Below are 20,800 nucleotides of genomic sequence, written 5' to 3'. Positions count from 1 at the left end.
TATAGAACCCAGTCATACCAACACATTGCATTGAGTTGCCCTACTAGAAAAAAGGCCTGAATGCTGCAATAACCTGCATTTTCCAAATCCTGAAAAACGAAATTGTGACTGCCACACCGCGCAAGCAGAAACACACGTCAGCAATTGTTAATGCATGCATTTTCCAGTTCATCCGGTGTGAACCACCCAGATAAAGTTGTCCTTCTACATAACACATTGGCTAAAGTATGGCCTACAAGCAGCAAAGGCTTTATGTGGTCACATGACCAAGGACCTCCTGACATTTGTCCGTTTAACTACTTGCTGCCCGGTTTATTGTCAAATGATGGCTGGGTGAACACCTTGTCCCTCCGGGAGGGCATCACATGACGTTGTTTCCGGATCGCGCTTTGCGTGTGCCTGCAGGGCCGCGCTGTGGCGAGATCTGTCACCGGCTGTGTACCTCGGACACGGCCGATGACAGATCTGTGTACCGGCCCCATTGCCAGTACCATGTGACTGGTCACAGCAGGTCACATGACAGTTGTATACAATGGATGGCTTCTTTTCATGCCATCCATTGTATACAAGTTTGTCTAGCTGTGAATGGTCACAGCGATCACATACTGTAAAGTGAAAACAAACATAGAGCGCACCAACCTTGCGCATTACCTCAGTAAACCAAAATTTATTCATTACAGAATAATACTCAGGAACACTGAAGTATATCATGCATGTAAGTCCTCAAAGGGACTTGGTCAAGCTCTGATGAAGAAGGTTTGTCCTTCGAAACGCGTCAAAAGTTTCCTGAGTGTCCACTTCTTTGATGGGACTCGCGCAGGCTGCTTTTATCTTTAGTCCCTTTGAGGACTTACAGGCATGATATACTTCAGTGTTTGCGAGTATTATTCTGTAATACATTTTGGCTTACTGAGGTAATGCGCAAGGTTGGTGCGCTCTTTGTTTTCGCTTCACAGTACTGGTCGGGCTTCCCCAGCCTTGTTTGGAGCTGCATAACCCCATTTTCACTGGTGGTAGAAACTTCCAAGTCCTGACTCCATCTACCTACCCTGTGTTGGGTCATAGAGCTCAAGAGAGTTTGTTTTCTTTTACAGCATTCACAGGCTAGGCCAGCAATGGGCAAACTACGGCCCGCGGGCCGTATACGGCCTGACGGACCTTTTAATCCGGCCCGTGGAGCGTGATACTGTCAGGATGGCTGTCAGGATGTGTTTAGGCGGGGCAGCGTGACGAACGTGAGGGGAGCTAGGCTCCTCTCACAGTCCGCCCTGAAGACCGGAACGGCGCGGGAACACGGCGAGAGGAACGCGCGGAGCAAAGGTAAGTAAATTGACACAGGGGGGACTTGGGGACTTAATATGGGGAATGAATTACTATGGGGGATGAATTACTATATGGGGGATGAATTACTATATGGGGGATGAATTACTATATGGGGGATGAATTACTATGCTTACTATGAGGGAATATTACTATACTTACTATGGATGACACATACACATCATTCATCTACTCTTGGTCCGGCCCCCGGGTCCAATATATGAACCCATTGCGGCCCTCAAGTCAAAAAGTTTGCCCACCCCTGGGCTAGGCCCATCACAGTCCATCTGTGTCATGTGATTAGCCACGGCTAATCACAACGAAAAAAAAAAACCTGAATGAATCGATTTCATTCAGTTAAATGCTTTAAGTCAAATCCACCCTGACTGGGAGTGGGCAGGCACTGCCAAATACTGTATGACACGGGCCTGCTTCTAGGTTTTGGGCGTGTGCATGTTCCCCCTGCTGATCTCTGCTGTAAATGGGTACCACACAAGTCAGTTAGCCAGTTACAGCCAATGATTTTGGCTGTGTATCAGCTGTGGCCATTCACAGAATAGAGTCCTGGTTTTAAGAACACACAGGACTCTGTACAAAGACTGCAAAAAGCAGAAAAGCAGGGAGAAAAACAGCCAGATCTGTAAGTAAAAGCAGCATGTATTACACTTGTTAGACACACAGTTAACCCCTTGAAGATCACCCCTTCCCAGTCAGTGTCATTAGTACAGTGTACAGAATTATATCTGATTACTGTGTCACTAGTGAGGTCTGTGTCCTTCCCAACCAGTGTCAGTGGCCTGCCATACCATCACAGTCACACTGTAAGTTGCTGATCACCGCCATTACCAGTATAGCATCATAGCTGCATAAATCTCAGTATATACACCATAGATGCTATAACTTTCACACAAACCAATTAATATACACTTGTTGGGATTTTATTTTCACCAAAGACATGTAGCAGAATACATTTTGGCCTAAATTTATAAAGAAACTTTGATATTTTTTTTATTTTTTTATTTTTTTTTTTATTATTGGTTGTTTTCTCAACCACCAAAATAATGCTCTATCTGTATGAATAAAATGATTAAAATTTTGTGTACAGTGTTGCATGGCTGCGCAATAATAGCAAAAAATGGGCCTGGTCATGAAGGGGGTAAAGTGTACCTGTAAGCAAATGTTAGCGTGAAGCGATGTTAAAGGTAATAAAATGGATGAAATACCTTTCCTGGAGAAAATAGCGCTCTTGTTTCCCTGCAGTGCTGCTGAATGGATGCAGACTGTTAGCAGTTTGGTCATGCGAGCAGCACTGATGGAGGCCTGAAGCAGCATTTTCTTTTAGAAAAGGTAAATGTTTAAGAACTTTTTACACTTTATAATCCTTCCCAGCAAGAATATTAACATAACTTTAACATTTGGACATCTATCCGTTTTTAGATGCTTCCAACCCAGTTCAGCAACTCTAATTCTTCACGCTGTCCAAGTCAGACTCAACACTTCCATAAATGTCTTTCTATTGACATCCAACTAAGGTTAATGTCCGGCCAGGCAGCAGTGCTTTCTTTTATTATGTTGCCAATAAATTTCTCCCTCATCAGCAGTCATGGGTGATACAAAATAGCAGAAGCAGTTTTTCTGTTTGGGAACAATTTTTTTTACATATTCCCCCTCAGCTCTTGGGACAGGACCCTGTTGGCCAGATGTTTTCAGTAATTTACAGTTGAGTCTTAAAGGGGGAAAAATATTTTTCGTTCTCAAAGGATAACTATTGTGTTTGTAACTCTGATTTTTAAAGCTGAAGTACAGGCAGAAATAAAATTACAAATCAATGCAGCTTTGTAATAATTCATAGATCAGTAAATATAATCATTTTGTTTTAATCCAAGCAGTGTAATTAGCTGAATTTGACCTGGTATCAGCTTGTTTTCATCCCTGTACAGCAGGGAGGAGTGTGAGAGAGAGAATTCGCCTCCAGAGAGAGAGATCATATTATTCCTGTACAAATCATTAGTAATAACTTATCTGGAATATGCAGTTCAATTTTGGGCACCAAAATATGATCACCATGTATAATACATAAGGGGGGATATGATCTCCATGTATAATACATAAGGGGGGATATGATCTCCATGTATAATACATAAGGGGGGGATATGATCTCCATGTATAATACATAAGGGGGGATATGATCACCATGTATAATACATAAGGGGGGGATATGATCACCATGTATAATACATAAGGGGGGATATGATCTCCATGTATAATACATAAGGGGGGATATGATCACCATGTATAATACATAAGGGGGGATATGATCTCCATGTATAATACATAAGGGGGGATATGATCACCATGTATAATACATAAGGGGGGATGTGATCTCCATGTATAATACATAAGGGGGGATGTGATCTCCATGTATAATACATAAGGGGGGATATGATCTCCATGTATAATACATAAGGGGGATATGATCTCCATGTATAATACATAAGGGGGATATGATCTCCATGTATAATACATAAGGGGGATATGATCTCCATGTATAAATACATAAGGGGGATATGATCTCCATGTATAAATACATAAGGGGGATATGATCTCCATGTATAATACATAAGGGGGGATATGATCTCCATGTATAATACATAAGGGGGGATATGATCTCCATGTATAACACATAAGGGGGGATATGATCTCCATGTATAAATACATAAGGGGGATATGATCTCCATGTATAATACATAAGGGGGGATATGATCTCCATGTATAATACATAAGGGGGATATGATCTCCATGTATAATACATAAGGGGGATATGATCTCCATGTATAATACATAAGGGGGATATGATCTCCATGTATAAATACATAAGGGGGATATGATCTCCATGTATAATACATAAGGGGGGATATGATCTCCATGTATAATACATAAGGGGGGATATGATCTCCATGTATAATACATAAGGGGGGATATGATCTCCATGTATAATACATAAGGGGGGATATGATCTCCATGTATAATACATAAGGGGGGATATGATCTCCATGTATAATACATGAGGGGGATATGATCTCCATGTATAATACATGAGGGGGGGATATGATCTCCATGTATAATACATGAGGGGGGGATATGATCTCCATGTATAATACATGAGGGGGGGATATGATCTCCATGTATAATACATGAGGGGGGGATATGATCTCCATGTATAATACATGAGGGGGGGATATGATCTCCATGTATAATACATGAGGGGGGGATATGATCTCCATGTATAATACATGAGGGGGGATATGATCTCCATGTATAATACATAAGGGGGATATGATCTCCATGTATAATACATAAGGGGGGGATATGATCTCCATGTATAATACATAAGGGGGGATATGATCTCCATGTATAATACATAAGGGGGGGATATGATCTCCATGTATAAATACATCAGTGGTTCATATAGTGAACTCGGTGTAGAGTTATTCACCCTGAGGTCATCACAGAGGACAAGGGGGCGCTCTTTACATCTGGAGGGAAAGAAATTTCATCTCCAAACACGGAAAGGTTTCTTGTCAGGGAGAGCTGTGAAAATGTGGAATAGACTCCCTCGAGTTGGTTCTGGCCAGCTCAGTGGATTGCTTAAAAAAAATCCTGGATTTTTTCTTGAATACACATAATATAACTGGATACTAACATTTTATAGGTGAAGTTGATCCAGGGAATATCCGATTGCCTCTCGGGGGATCAGGAAGGAATTTTTTTCCCCAGCAGGAGCAAATTTGATCATGCTTTGCTGGGTTTTATTGCCTTCCTCTGGATCAACTGTGGGTGTAGGATTATAACTTTTTTTTTTTTTTTTTTTATATATATGGTTGACCTGGATAGACTTTTTTTCAGTCAGACTAACTATGTAAGCAGCCGCAAAAAAGGCAATCGCATAATGTGCTTTCATAAAGCATGCTGACCGAGAGATAAGCTGATCACTGTGCTGCTTCTCCTGTCACTGTCCAGTCACAGGCCATGGAGGTTCGGGATGAATGATATTAGCCTCCAGACTGAGGACATCTTGCAGCTGAATAGAAGTACTGCAGGAGAAAGCTCTAGAGTGAAGCTGAATATTGCAGAAAAAACTAGTGAGAGATTGAGATTATTACAACCCCTTTACAAATCGATGCTTCCACAACTGTGTTCTCAACAGGCCCTCAAAAATTGCTTGTGCCACATTTGACATCAAAGCAGCATTGTTATAATAGATCAGAAGGGAAACCTGAAAAGAAAAAAGGGATTAAAGAGTTTGTAAACCCAACATTCCATATTCCTGATATGTTCCTGCTGTACCATATTCTTGCATGAAAATGTATCCTGTTCTTTATTGCTTTCTTTGTGTGAAATCCCTGGTGATCCTGCCAGTCCCATTGGTTCTCTATCAAAAACAGAATCTGACCAAACTATACATGAGAGCACAGTAGGGTCAGTTCTCTAGCTGTGCTTGGAAATTGGAAATTCGTCTGCTCCCCTCCAACGATCAGACTTGTTCTAAGCACCCCCTGCCGCCCTCCCCATGTCAGCCTTTCACTGAGAAGATCAGTGTACTGCTGTTTCTCCTCCTCCAGCTCTCTCAGCTCCTTATGCAGCTGGGAACAGAGGGTATGTGATTGCTTATAAATGGAGGGGGGGTTATACTGTTTTTTGTTTTTTTTTATCTATACACAAATGTACACAGATGTGAGCACCATAGAAGGCTCCCACTGTCAGAGAGGTGCAGTAAGTGGGAACCTGGATGTTGGCTCTAGTTAAATGCTTATCCTATTAATTGAGCTATGTCCTTATGACACATTTTGCATTGTATGACTGTCAAGTGCATCCGTTTCTCTTTCAGTTACGGGACCGCTGTCCGAAAACCAGATTGCCTATATGTGTCGGGAAACCGTGCAGGTAACAAATGTTTAGCTGAATCCACGGTGTTCCAATTATTATATGTGTGTCAAGGATTCTAAATTAATTTCCAGCCTGTGATGGATGAACAGGCCTGAGAAGACCTTTCACCCATCTGCGTCTGTATAATCCGTCCTGGCAGGTATTGTAGGTGTCGGCTCTTCGTTTGCCAAGGTGGGTTTACCTGTGAACATCTGACAAACTAGGTAGAAGCACCAGCTGGCTTTATATAGGGATACCAACAGCTGCAAAGAAAACAATCTTCAAATTAAAAATGGACACCTTGTAGCGCTAAGGAAATATCCGCAATCTTTACATTTTACTTTGCCATAAAATAAAACATCATTTTTTCAGTTATGGACGGAATGTGTTTACTTTGTTTATGGAGGAAAATTGTATCTGACTCCTGATCCTGCTTTGGCCGCCAGGGCTCCACTATGAACTCAAAGTCAAAGAAGTCCTTCACTAGGGGGCGCTCTTCCTGTATTCCACACAAGGTCTGATGATACTGTAACTCAGATCTCTTCCTAGAGGATTTTTCATTGTATTTTATGGACCCAAGAAATTTAAAGGGGGAACCTCAGAACATGTGCTTTACTTGGGATGTCAGAGTGGGATACTGCCCTACCAAGGACAACCGTGAAAGCCTAGTTACAGACATAGCCTGCCTCAACACACCCAAAAACATTTTTTGATATGAAATACTTCTCAGTTTTCAGTGTGGGAGTTCTTTTCTGACCTTAAACACAAGCTGAGGAAGTGGTCAGTGCCGTTCCCTGACCTGTGTGTTGTGATTCTTCCCCACATACTGCATGTTTAAGAAGCTCAGTTGGTGTAGGTACACATGCACACATTCTCGGTGTCCCAGATATCCTCTTTCGGTTTTGCTGAGCTGCCCTTAAAGTCTCTCAGTCACAGCTTTTTTTCTTTTTTAAGTTGCCTGTGGTGTTTACATTCTGCCTAAATATTTAGTGCAAGATACAAAGTCTGGCTGCAGTGTACTACTGGTCACTGCAATGATGGGAACTATTCCTCACATTGACACCAATGATGGAGCACTATTCTTTCCATCGACACCAGTAATGGGAACTATTCCTCCCATTGACACCAATGATGGGAACTATTCCTCCCATTGACACCAATGATGGAGCACTATTCTTTCCACTGACACTAGTAATGGGGCGCTACTTCTCCCATTGACACCAGCGATGGAGCACTATTCCTTCCACTGACACCAATGACTGGGCACTATTTTCTTCCACCAATACCAGCGTTGGGGCACCTTTCCTCTCACCAACACCAATGGAGCAGTACTATTTTTCCCATTGACACCAACAACTGAGAAACTGGTCCTCCCACTGACATCAATAGGGGGGGCGCTATTCCTCCCATTGACACCAATGATGGGGCACAATTTCTTCCACCAACACCAATAATTGGGCACTATTTCTTCCACCGACTCCAATGATGGGGCACCTTTCCTCTTACCAATAGCAATGGAGGAGTACTATTTCTCCCACTGAGACCAACAATGAGGAAACTCTTGCTCCCACTGACACAAACAAAGGACAAACTGGTCCTCCCACTGACACCAATGATGGGGAACTAATCCTCCCACTGACACCATTGATTTTGCACTGTTCCCCTCTCTGACACAAAATGATATGGCACTGTTCCTTCCACTGATACCAATGAATCTGAATCTAATCCTCCTACTGACACCAATGATGGGGCACTTTTCCTTCCACTGATACCAATGATGGGGCACTTTTCCTTCCACTGATACCAATGATGGGGCACTTTTCCTTCCACTGATACCAATGAATGTGGAACTAATCCTCCCACTGACACAAATGATACGGCACTTTTTCTTTCCACGGACAATAGACAAACTGGCCCTCCCACTGACACCAATGATGGGGAACTAATCCTCCCACTGACACCAATGATTGTGCACTATTCCTCTCATTTACACAAATGATATGGCACTTTTCCTTCCACTGATACCAATGAATGGGGATCTAATCCTCCTACTGACACCAATGATGGGGCACTATTCCTCCCACTGATACCAATGATGAGGCAGCATTTCCCCCCACTGACGCCAACAATAGGGAACTATTCCTCCCACTGACACCAATGATGGGGCACCATTTCCCCCCCACTGACACCAACAATAGGGAACTATTCCTCTCACTGACACCAATGATGGGGCACCATTTCCCCCCACTGACACCAACAATAGGGAACTATTCCTCCCACTGACACCATTAATGAGGCACTATTTCCCCCACATACATTGGGAGATTGGTAGCCAATCAGACAGGTTTCCTAACTTTTCTGACAGCAACCAGACGCCAGCTTGTAGAACTAACTATAGACAAGACCAAATCGGGAGATCAGGTGACTGTCACCTCCTGTCTTAACTCCTGTGTTATGGGGAATATTAGGCTGGTGAAATATACATATTTCTTTTGTGGAAGGCCTTTGCTCTTATCAAAATCTCTGTGTCAGTCCTTGCCTTTGATGCATTCGAATTTTTATTTTCTCATGTTGTTGTTTGATTTCTTACATACAGGGTCTGGCATATTTGCACAGTAAGGGGAAAATGCACAGAGATATTAAGGTGAGTGTCACCACAGTGATAAGGAGTCAGATGTATGCAGAACGATTGCCTCTGGAAACAAACTTTGGGTGCAAACTTTTGATGGCTTCAGAAAATATTGACTTGATATGAATGACAGGGTGGTATTCTTTCAATGCTGATATTCGGCTTAGGTTCACTTTATGGGACCATATCCGTTGGTAGGCCTCATGCACAAAGGACATTTTTACTGCCAAGTTTAGGGGTATTGGACGGTTTGTTTGTTTTTGTTTTTTGTTTTTTTTCCCTGCTTTCAAACAATCCACCATGTTCACCTATGTGTCCATGCACACATAGAGGCAGGAAAAAAACCCATTGCCAGTGCGTCCGTGAGCAGCAGCGTTTTGGCAGAAAAAAACGCTTGATGCTTGTAAACGCGTCTAAACACTCGTTAAGGCTAAATGATTATTCTGGTCAGTGAAATGAATTAACGCCCAAACACTTGATGCCTGTAAATGCTTGTAAAAGCGTTAGACACTTTGACAAGCGTCGGGCATTTTTTTTTCTGCAAAACTGCTGCTGCCAGGAGGAAGGCTTCTAGGAGAATAAAAAAAAGTGGTTTTAAAAATGCATGCTTTTGACTCCAGTTTGCATGCTGGGCCATTAAAATGAATGAGTGTGCTTCTTCTAGCTTGTGGCTGTATTTCGCCAAAGCACAACATATAGAAACGTTCGGATGGAAATGGCTCCTTTGAGTACCAATCGTACAGGACACAGGCTTTAATATTCATTGACCCTGGGTTATAGGCTGCTACCTTCAGGTGACTGGACACTGGCAAAATGTAAAACTTTTAGGACACCTCAACCACACCCTCTGAGGTGTCCCACTAAGAGCCCATTCACACTTGTGCGGTTTTTCATGCGACTTTGGGGTCTAAAGTCGCATAACAAGTTGCACCCCATGTTTCCCAATGGTTAACATTCATATCTGTGTGACTTCAAAGTCCGACTTTAATGCGACTTGAGGGCCATAGACTTTAATGTAAACCCTCCAAAGTCGCTTGAACGTCGCACAGGAATGTTGACTTTGTACAGCACAAACATTTTTGGTCAAAGTGTTTGTGTCACACTTGTCCAAAGTCGCGTCAAACTAAAGTCAAGTCGCACTGTAGTCACAATGAAAACCGCACAATTTTGAAGTCGCACAAGTGTGAATGGACCCCAAGACTCTGCTTCGCTCTGTGAGCCCTACTTTTTTTTGCTAGTGGGCCAAGGTGATGAACAACTTCTCCCTTACAGAGAAATCAGTCTGAGCTTAAAGTGTCACTAACCCACAACCAGGGGCGGACTGACAACTCATGGGGCCCCTGTGTCCTTGCCCAAACACAAAAAAGCTTTTAAAAACGGTACCAGGGAAATCTCATGGGTACCCCCTACTGACCCCGGGCCCTCGGGCAGTGCCCGAGTTTCCAAATGGTGAGTCTGCCCCTGCCCACAACATTAAAATCAGTCTGAGTAAACATGCTGATTATACTCGCTGTGGGACCTAAGGGGTTAATCCTCCGCATTGATCCTATCTTCTTTGATACTCCCCTTTTTATACTGTCCCCAGTCCATCTACTGATAGAATAGAGCTTTGGGGGACAAGCTGCACATGGTGTGTATTGCTAGAGTTTTTTTTTTTTCTTGGGAGTGTGCATGTGATCAGCAGAAGGCCAGTAAGCACTGTACAGACAGAGGTCAGGGGTTCTGCATCCTCGAGCAGAAAGAAAATTTCTCCTACAAGTTTTAACCAGTGCTCTGCTGGACACTGATAGAAGCCACAACACTGCTGTAACTACTGATGAGAAAAGGTATTTAGCAGTTTATATTTACTAAGATAATTGCATTTCCATGTTCTGTGTACTCTGGGAGACCAGACATAGTGAATGCAGGGACTGGGTTTAGTAACACTTTTACTCGTTTATTTTACTTTTGATTCTTCAATCAACCCTTCACTTTCTTCTAATTCAATAGAAGCCATGCATCCTGATTGGTACAACCTCGCTAAAACCTATACAGCAATGCCTAGACCAGTGGTTCTCAACCTTCCTAATGCCGTGACCCTTTAATACAGTTCCTCATGTTGTGGTGACCCCCAACCATAAAATTATTTATCCAGTAATTATAATTCATGAGTGTCGTTTTACCTCCAATACTGCTGCTTTCAACACAGTAGCTGCTTTTAACAGAGTAGCTGCTTTCAACACAGCAGCTGCTTTCTACACAGTAGCTGCTCTTTACACATCGGAAATATGTGTTTTCTGATGGTCTTAGGGGACCCCTGTGAAAGGGTCGTTCGACCCCCAGGTTGAGAACCACTGGCCTAGACCCACGCTGTGGGAACAGCTCGTAACTTTACTGTGGCCACTGGATTCAGCTTCAGCATTCCACTCTACTTGATGCAATGGTTGTAGTTAACCGCAGGGTGCTATACAGGTCCAGGCTCTTGGTCCACCCCTGTGGAACCTAGACCCTGAAGACCCCCTTCAGGGGTATGCTCACTGTTAAATACTATACAAGTGTAAAGCAAGTAAGTGTAAAACCTACCCAGGAACCAAATGACCCGTTTGAATACCGATGTTCACATTTTTTCTTGCTGTTTCTGTACAATTTAGCTTCTTTCCAAAATGCAGGATAGAAAGAACAATGAAAAAGAGGCCTTAGGAGTAGCGTAAAGTGTAACTAATGACAAAATGGTTAGTTTTTTTTTTTTATTAGTTTTTGATAGAGTGCAGAGGGATTAGTACATCTGTCAGGTATTATTACTGCTGTCTGTCCCCATTAGGGAGATTCACTCTCTATTTGTCCTGCTTAATGTCATCATTAAAAGTGAAAAATAAAAGATCCCAAATTTTGGGTAGACATCAAAACTGTAATAGAGGGGAAATCTTTCAATGGGGACTTTAGTTCTGGTGACGTACCAGGATACCTTTGCTTTGCAGGGATTTCCTCTCACTTCCTGTTTTAGCTATGAGATAGGAAGTGAAGGCAAATCTTGCCAATGGGACACAGATGGCAAACAAAAAAGAAATCTGACAGGGGTTATAACCCTCCCTTATTGTTTCTAAAATGAAAAAAAAAAAAAATTTTGCCTTTCGTTACACTTTTACGTAAGCTTCTTGGTTACATTTAGAGGTGCGGTTGAGGGTTAATAAACTTAGAGGTTATTTGGAGTGGTTTAGGTTCAGGAAAAACACAAATTTGCTTAGTTACATTTACTTTTTTACTGCGATACATTAGAGTGTTGCTCTTTTTGTTTTTGTTTTTCACTGAGGAGCACACTGCGGGGGGTGGGGGTGAGGGGGGTACAAGCAGTGCCGGGAACAGGCGTGTGTGGAAGGGGTGGTGGTGGGGACAGTGACGAGCAGCGATCTCCCTGTATGGCTTTCAATGAAGCAGCTGAAAGCCGATTCTCCTCCTCTCCCTCCCGCGCCTTTCAGCTGTTTCATTGAAAACCATACAGGAGATAGCTGTTTGTCAGTGCCCCCACTGCCGCTCCTTCCACACACCCCTGGTCCCCGTGCTGCTCGCCCCCATCGTATTTCCACTCGCCCAATGTGAACAGGCGAGTGGTAATTTCGAGGTGTGCAATACACTATACTAATATAGAAAAGGTGCCAGTACTTAATAGGTAGAGGGGGACAAAGCCTTATAGTGGAACGTCCCCTTTTGGGTGAAGTTTTTGTTCTCCATAAAAGTATTCATCAAAATAATAAGTCTAAGTGTACCAAAAATAGAAAAATGAGCACAAGGGATATAACATACTGTCATTAGTATGTGTCCCTTGTGCTTTTTCCTTTGCTTCTAGTTGCAATCTTCCTTTGCCCCCCCGCACCCCCAAACCCTCCACTTAATACCACTAAGAGGCTGTCACAGGCTCTCCTCAATAGAGCATAAAGTCGGCCATAAATGGTTCAAATCATTGCCAGTTCAGCAGGGACTGGACGAGATTCGAACCATGTATGGGCAGGCTGAATGTACGCAAGTTGATTGATCGATTTACCTTGAGTACAACCAGCCTCCCAGATTTTATATGTGATTATTGCTAGCGGCTGTTATAGCGGCTAGCAATAATCGATGTGTTCCGCTGGCGGGGATGGCTTCCCCTGCTGGGAGAACACAGTGGCTCAGCAGGAGGGATTCCCCTGTCAACGCTGTCTGTGTTGATGTGGGAATCGAGCACGGGTTGCAGAAAAGAAATTTGCACAGTCTATGGCTTGCCTAACCATACCTGCCCTTTTTGTGTAACCGCACCATTCGAAGAAGCCGTATTATAGCTAGATGTGAATGAAGGATGGGTGGATAATCGCTCCAAGCCCACATTTCACAAATTGTTTTATTTGTAGAAGCTGTAGTACATCTTCTGCGATTGGAGCAGCTAGGCCGAAAAGGCGTGCATAGTCGGACTCTCGATGAGAACCCATGACAGCCCCTTAGTTTTATGAACCCCCCCTGGCACCAGAAGATTGTGGGAGTGAGGCAGAGGCAATGTGTCTGTGTATGTATGTACATGTGTCTGTGCGTGTGTATTTCTGTTTATGTACATGTATCTGTGTGTATGCGTGTCTGTACGTGCCTGTGTGTGTGTCTACATGTGTCTGTATGTATATGTGTGTGTCTACATGTGTCTATGTGTGTGTGTGCATATTTCTGTGTGTGTTTGTACATATCTTTGTGTGTGTACAGGAGTGTGTGTGCATGTACATGTCTTTGTGTGTGTACAGGTGTCTCAATGCGTGTGTGTACAGGTGTCTCTATGCGTGTGTGTGTGTGTGTGTGTGTACAGGTGTCTCTATGCACGTGTGTACACATGTCTGTGTGTGTGTGTGTGTGTGGCGAGTAACTCAAAGGCCTGGCTAGTAGCTCAGGACTTGATATTTTAAGCCCTGGTATAGTGTATTGGTGTCTGATAAGTCTCACGTTGGTATATTGTGGTTCTGATGGGTAATCTGTGGTTATCAAAGTTTTGTAATCAGTAATGTTTTGCGTTTGAGGACCTTAGGAGACGAGCGGAAGATACAATATAAATGGCGAAGTCTATGTGAATGCTGCAGCGTGGGAAGGCTGTTCATCCAGTGTACAAAATAGAGGGAAAAAGCATACACTCCATCATTGAGTGCTAATTGTCAAATTAGGACTTGGTTGCATACATTTGTAAATATATATGGAATGCATGAAGGCGCCTCTGTAACATGCAATCCTGCTTTAGTCAATGAGAACACATATAAAGAGACATATATATACAATCAGCATTAATTGAATTGAGAGCAAACTTCCCTGGGAGTCACCCAAATACACCCTATGGTAAATACTACATACATTGTAAGAGATCTCACTGATAACAAGGTTAGCTCTATTACTCAGTGTGATCTATTGAAGTCCTAAAGTACTGGCTATGTTCTCATGATTAATAATTGTCCTTGTGGTATTGAGATGGATGATGCTGTCTCTATTTTTGCTGATGGCTGTAACAATACAATTCTGCTAAAACAAGTTTTTTTTTCTCTTTCAGGGTGCCAACATACTGCTTACAGACAATGGAGATGTCAAACTAGGTAATGCCTGTATATCCTTTTTGTTTTTATAGTGCTGCAGAGAATGGCAAACCAGAACCCTTCAGCTGCTATGGAACTACATTTCTCAAAATGCCTTGCAGACCAACAGATGAGGCCTGCTGGAATTTGTAGTTCTCCTGTCACTGACTGACTGGATTTGGATACTCGAACTCCAGAAAATGTTCATTTATCCAAACCTAAGAACTAAAACATAATATACTGTACATTCAGCTCAGGTGGCTACATTAGTTTTTTTAGGGCCCGTTCCCAGTAGAACACAGTGCTCAATCTATGCATGTTTCCCGCACCGCATTCCAAATGCACTGCCCTTGTGATCTGCAGCAATACCAACAACACCCCAAACACAGGTCATGCTACAAAAGTACCACACGATCTGGTTGCAGTGGGTTTCCAAAAAATTAAGCATGCAAAATCAATGGGATGAAATCACACCGCACAGAACTGCATGTGAATGACACTGGAACTGTACAGTGCATTCCTGTGCATTTCCTATTGTGTATTTATTTCAGGTACTTATATGGTGCCGTCAATTTGCGCAGCACTTTACATATATATTGTACATTCACATCAGTCCCTAACCCTCAAGGGGCATACAATCTAAGGTCCCTAACCCTCAAGGGGCATACAATCTAAGGTCCCTAACCCTCAAGGGGCATACAATCTAAGGTCCCTAACCCTCAAGGGGCATACAATCTAAGGTCCCTAACCCTCAAGCGGTGTACAATCTAAGGTCCCTAACTCACATTCATACACATACTAGGGACAATTTAGACAGGATCCAATTAACCTACCAGCATGTCTTTGGCTGTGTTGTCAAACCTCATCCCCCATTCTGGGCAACTATATGTTACAGCAAGGATACCCAAATCCTAAACCTTCACTTAAAAATCTCTGGCCCTCTGCCCAAGATGATTCGGCTTGGGTATAGGGCCACATTGTTTTGAATATACTGTTTGTTTGGTTTTTGCTCCCTATTTGCAAATTCAGGCTCAGTTGCATCAAAACCAAAATGATTGCCTGCATTCAGGAAGAAGATACCCTTTAAAATGGTCAGCTTACTATCTCTCATGGATGTTTCTTTTAACTTTATTTTCACAGCGGACTTTGGTGTGGCAGCCAAAATAACAGCAACCATTGCCAAGAGGAAATCTTTTATCGGAACCCCATACTGGTAAGGAAAGACTCCTCTACCACTCTCTTGGGTACAGTGGGTCTCATTACTCTAATAATCTAAATGAAGTACCAGGTTAGTAACAGCCAATCACATCATCTCTTTCTTCTGTCAAGTGTAGTGTGGTAGGAAGAAAGGGGGAAACTGATTGGTTGCTAAACTTTTTGGCCAAATTTTGTGGACACCTTATCACACTTACCTGAGCTTGTTGAACGTCCCATTACAAAACCATGTGCTATAAAAAGTATGCAAACTCTAGGCCTCGTTCACACCATTCGTGTAGAAAAACTGATGGAAACTGACACGCAGATTTCACTTGCAGAGACATCAGTTTATATCCGTTTTCTTGCCCACTTCAATGAGTTTTATACACATTTCAGATTCCTGCGCAGAATAAATACCAGTGTTGTGGTGCGAACAGGACACATAGAGAAAAATGTATTTTGTTGTGCCCTTGCAGACCACGACGTCTCTGCACCATGGCGTGGATGAGCCCTTAATGTGAACTTATCTGATTCGGTCCCTTTTGCTCTGTTAAATATTCAGTTAAAATGGTTTGTTATACCTGTTTCATAATTAAAAAAAAATACCTGTTGATCTTGATGAAATTCCTGTGAGCTGATAAAGTCCTATGTTGACTTTTTTTTTTATCATTGATATTGTTTCCTGGGGGCTAAATAACTACACCCCTGTATGTTTTGAAGATCCGGAGAGGGTTCCATAGTCCTATCCTATTGTTTCCTGATTTTGAGTGTTGTCAATCTAGGATAGGAAATGTTTTACTGGCAAGATCATCAGGGGAGGAAAAGCTTGAAAAAATTAAAATTTAAAGCGGAGCTCCACCTAAAAGGGGAAGTTCCACTTTAAGCTTTGTTCCCTGCTCCCCATTAAGGATTAGCACCTTTGGGGAGCCGGGGGAAGGGGGTACCCGAATTTGACAGGTACCCACTCCCACTTCCGCTGCGATCGCCTAAGCTGTCTTCCAAACCCCCCTCCCTGTAGTCTTCTGGGACACGTGACAGGTCCCAGAAGACTACGGAGCCATTCACAAAGTGCAGCGCTTCTCACACATGATCAGTGGGCACCCGGCTGTGAAGCCGCAAGCTGTCACAGCCGGGTGCCCACACTGAAGATGCCGGTGCCGGGGAGAGAAGATGGTCGGTGAAACCAGCCGTGGGGAGGACACCGAGGGACAGGTAAGTTTGTAATTTAAAAGTCAGCAGCAGTTTTTGTAGCTGCTAACTTTTATTTATTTATTATTTTTTTTCAGGTGGAACTCCGCTTTAATACAGCCATCACCTCTGATTTGCTAAGCTGCAATATATTAAATGTTTTTCTTTTTCTTTTTTTTTTTTTTTTTTTTAATTGCAGTTAACCACTGTGAGCCATTATACCGGGATGATGCCTACAGGTGCAGGTATCATCCCAGTACAGTTTTTTTTTAGAGCCAACAATCTCCTCTCTTGTAATAGCAAGCGGAGCAGCTGCTATTACAAGCAGTGGGAAAGTGCGTTCCCCTGGCCCCCTACCCAAACTTTTGGCCATACAGTTTATTTTTAACAAAAATACTTAACACTTTTTTTTTTTTTTTTAACGGAAAGTCCAGTCTGCCTTATGAACAGTATCTGAGAGTGATAAACCAGAACTAGGTATATTAGCTCACAGTATACAGGTTTGTCTTTCTTCAGCTGTCATTTTCCAGAAAATGTATTATTTGACTTTGGCATATACCAATACATGTCTGACCATGCTTTTTCTGTCACAGGATGGCTCCGGAAGTGGCAGCCGTGGAGAAAAATGGAGGTTACAACCAGCTCTGTGACATCTGGGCTGTTGGTATCACTGCAATAGAACTTGCAGAGCTGCAGCCACCTTTGTTTGATCTGCATCCAATGAGGTCTGTTTTGGCTGTGGTGTTAGATGTCAGAACATGTTACTAAAGCAAGCCGTAGATTATTCAATTTTCTTTCCTTTCACCATTGGTGCAAGGAAAAAAAACTGCTCAATTCCCTCATCAACACAGTCCTTGTAGGAATCCCTACTCCAGCGCTATTGTGTTCTGCCGGCGGGGAAACTTCCATGCTGGCAGAACACAATGATGGTGGCTATAGCCGCCTGCTGCGATCACATGCAAAAATCTTACTGGCTGGTTGTACTGAAGCTAATTGATGGATCGACTTTAATACAACCAGCCTGCCCGTAGATGGATTGAAACTTGAGACCGTCCCTGCTGAAATGGGCGAGATTTAATCTCTGTGCTTACTGCCTTCTGTAGATTATTTTTGTTACCAGGTGTTGCATTTTGTCTTTTTAAAATGAACCTGCTAAAAGCATTTAGAATCTGTCACTTGTTAGCATGGCTTAGTATTGCCCAGATTTTGGTTTCAAAGCCTGCCAGCCTCATACATGCATTGTAAAGGGGCACCATGAAGCAGAACAGGTGCCACTGTGCCATTCACATGTACTGGCCTGTTCTCACACCACCATGAGGGGTGATAAAAGCCACCAGGAGCTGACAGCACATACCTCTTCTCACATGTTCTTCTATGGACAAAAGCAGACAAGGGCGCACTCTCATCGTGCATTACCGTGCTACACCACGTATTTATTGTGTAGACAAATAGATGTATACTCACAAACCAAAGGAAATTAAAGCAAAAAATGTAGTCCGCAAAGACAGTCATTAATGCTGTGCCCTTGATAGGGCTAAGCTGACGCGTTTCGGGAGACAAACCCCCTTCCTCAGAGCTAAAATGTATGCATGCTGGTCTCAAGCTTATATACCAAAGAATGTCAGAGAGAAGGGTAAAAAGGCCCTCCCACCCACTCAACAGCCCAATCACAGAAAGGGCTGACCTGCAAAAAAAAAAAATTTGCACAAAAAGGCCAATAAAGTGCATGCAAGATAGATAGATGGATATCTAGAGATAGATAGATAGATAGATAGATAGATAGATAGATAGATAGATAATAGATAGATAGATAGATAGATAGATAATAGATAGATGATAGATAGATAGATAGATAGATTATAGATAGATAATAGAAAGATATCTAGAGAGATAGATACACACAGAGACCACATAAGTCACCAACCAAAACACTAGCAAGCAAATAGTTTGTATAGTGTACCAGAAATGTACTCGCATGTGCCCCCAAAGAGCGTTAACATGACTCTAGATGAGTCCTCATCTCAATAGAAACCCTCCCCATAGACATCAATAATGCTGTAATATACAATGTGTAATGTAGATGCATAATGGTGATAGCGGTGGTTAAATGGATGGAGTATCTATTTAATATGTATATATAATATATATAATGATGATCATCCAGCACGGCGTTCGCACATCCCGCCACGCTTTTGTCCAGCAGTGTCCAGATTCCCCGAACTTTGAAGGGCAGCACCTCTTCGTTTGGCATTCAGAATTGTCTTTGGTCTGCATGAGGATTTGAGCGCTGGTTTCGTTTGTTTGTCTTTGGATTACATGTTCTCCTATGCATGTCCTTATTTTTAAACTGCACGCGCACCAAATCTTGGAGATGTGTAATATAACTTGGATTCTCCAAAGACCTCATACCCCAAATCTGCATACTGTTGTTTAGGTACCTGCGGTGCCTGTGTTGCATAATAGAATACAGTCAGTATGTACATTTGGCACACTCTCCCTATTCAGGGACTCACTGGGTGCACAATAAGGGTTTTGGAAAAGGCAATGCTATTGTAATAGAATCTTCTGCTGCCATTTATCACTCCCTACCAGTTATTAGTCTTTGTACTAGTGACAGATTTTCTTTAACTAATACATCTCAGTGCAACGTGCCTTGAGGAATGGGAACTGCTAAAGGCTGTGTGACATTCTGCTCAAAAGTGTATCAATTTTGAAAAGATTGGTGATGCGTTAGAACCCCTGTCAGGGTTCTGTTGTGGTCTTCGTTCCCACTAGGGAGATACTACTTTATTTGTTTTGGTGACCATTATCACTGGGACAACAAGTGATGGGAAATCCAACATTTTACAGTTGTCACCAGAGCAGGAACAGAGGGGGAATCTCTGGGAGCATCTGTTCTGGTGACAGGTGTCTAACTGAAGATTTTTCCTAATTTTGGAGAGATTTTATATTACTTTGTCTTTGGGACAGACAGTTATGGGAAATCTCTACAATGGGACACTTGCACACTTTAACCCCCCCTGGCGGTATTCCTGAGTGTAGCTCGGGGTAAATTTTCAGTACCAAAAGCGGTAACCCTGAGCTACACTCGGGAATACCCTGCAGCGTTGCTCCGGGATCCCTGTTTCACTTACCTTGTCCTGCGCTCCTGCGATTTCCCCCCTGCAGTGTCCCCGGCCATCTCCTCCTACCGATGCCGGCATCCGGGTTCTGTTCCCTGAGGGCTGGTTCACACACAGGAACATGCTTTGTGTTCCTGTGCGATTCACATGCAGTTCAGTGAGGTGCGAGTTCAGCATATTCCTTTTGAATGGGCTGAAATCTCATCGCACCAAAATTAGTGCAAGCGCTACTTTTGGGAACTCAATGCAAGCAGATTGCATGGTACTTTTGTATCATGTGATTCTGTGCGGGCAAATCCACTATGTTTGTGACCTGGGCTTGGCGTGTCATTAACATGCTTTTGACAGCACTGCAGATCGCAGCTGCAGTGCGTTTTGAGCACAGAGCGGGAAATGCGCACAGAATGAAGGTTTCCCACACCGTGTTTTGGTGTGAACTGCCCCTAAAACAGTACCGAAAATGGGGATCTCACCACTGGGGGTCCCTGAGAGTGCAAGGCAGCCACCTACCCAAAACGTATACTTGACTTTGGATGGGAGTTTCTTTTCTGTATTGCTGTAACCTATATTTTTATTCCATAAAGGAATTTTGTAAAGTGCTACTTTCTTTTTTTAATTCTTGTATATTTATTTCTTGTAGAGCTTTGTTTCTAATGTCAAAGAGCAACTTTCAGCCTCCCAAGCTAAAAGAGAAACTAAGATGGTAAGTTTGGTGTTTTTTAAATCCCATTTCCAGCCATGTGTGCGCAATTTAGATAGAGTAGAGAAGAGTTAGAACCTCTGTCAATTTTGTAATTGATTTGTACTGCTGATGGGGACATTTCCTCTAAGTTCCTGTCTTGGTGATACCCTAATGCATAGGGTGTAGC

At 42.8% G+C, this 20,800-nt stretch overlaps 1 protein-coding gene across 1 annotated transcript in view; it reads left to right on the top strand.

Moving 5' to 3' along the window:
* Positions 1 to 20,800, top strand: part of MAP4K5 (mitogen-activated protein kinase kinase kinase kinase 5) — a 171,869-nt gene that overhangs the window by 88,825 nt on the left and 62,244 nt on the right. Inside the window, exons 5-10 of the mRNA XM_089654856.1 lie at positions 6,209 to 6,264; positions 8,843 to 8,890; positions 14,403 to 14,445; positions 15,565 to 15,637; positions 17,403 to 17,534; positions 20,572 to 20,634. Coding sequence (XP_089510982.1) covers positions 6,209 to 6,264; positions 8,843 to 8,890; positions 14,403 to 14,445; positions 15,565 to 15,637; positions 17,403 to 17,534; positions 20,572 to 20,634 — 415 coding nt within the window. The remainder of the gene's footprint in view (positions 1 to 6,208; positions 6,265 to 8,842; positions 8,891 to 14,402; positions 14,446 to 15,564; positions 15,638 to 17,402; positions 17,535 to 20,571; positions 20,635 to 20,800) is intronic.

This window comes from Staurois parvus, unplaced genomic scaffold (assembly GCF_062004578.1).
Source record: "Staurois parvus isolate SC_StPar_1 unplaced genomic scaffold, SC_StPar_1.0 ptg000811l, whole genome shotgun sequence".
NCBI lineage: Eukaryota > Metazoa > Chordata > Amphibia > Anura > Ranidae > Staurois > Staurois parvus.
This window is presented reverse-complemented; position numbering and strand designations above follow the sequence as displayed.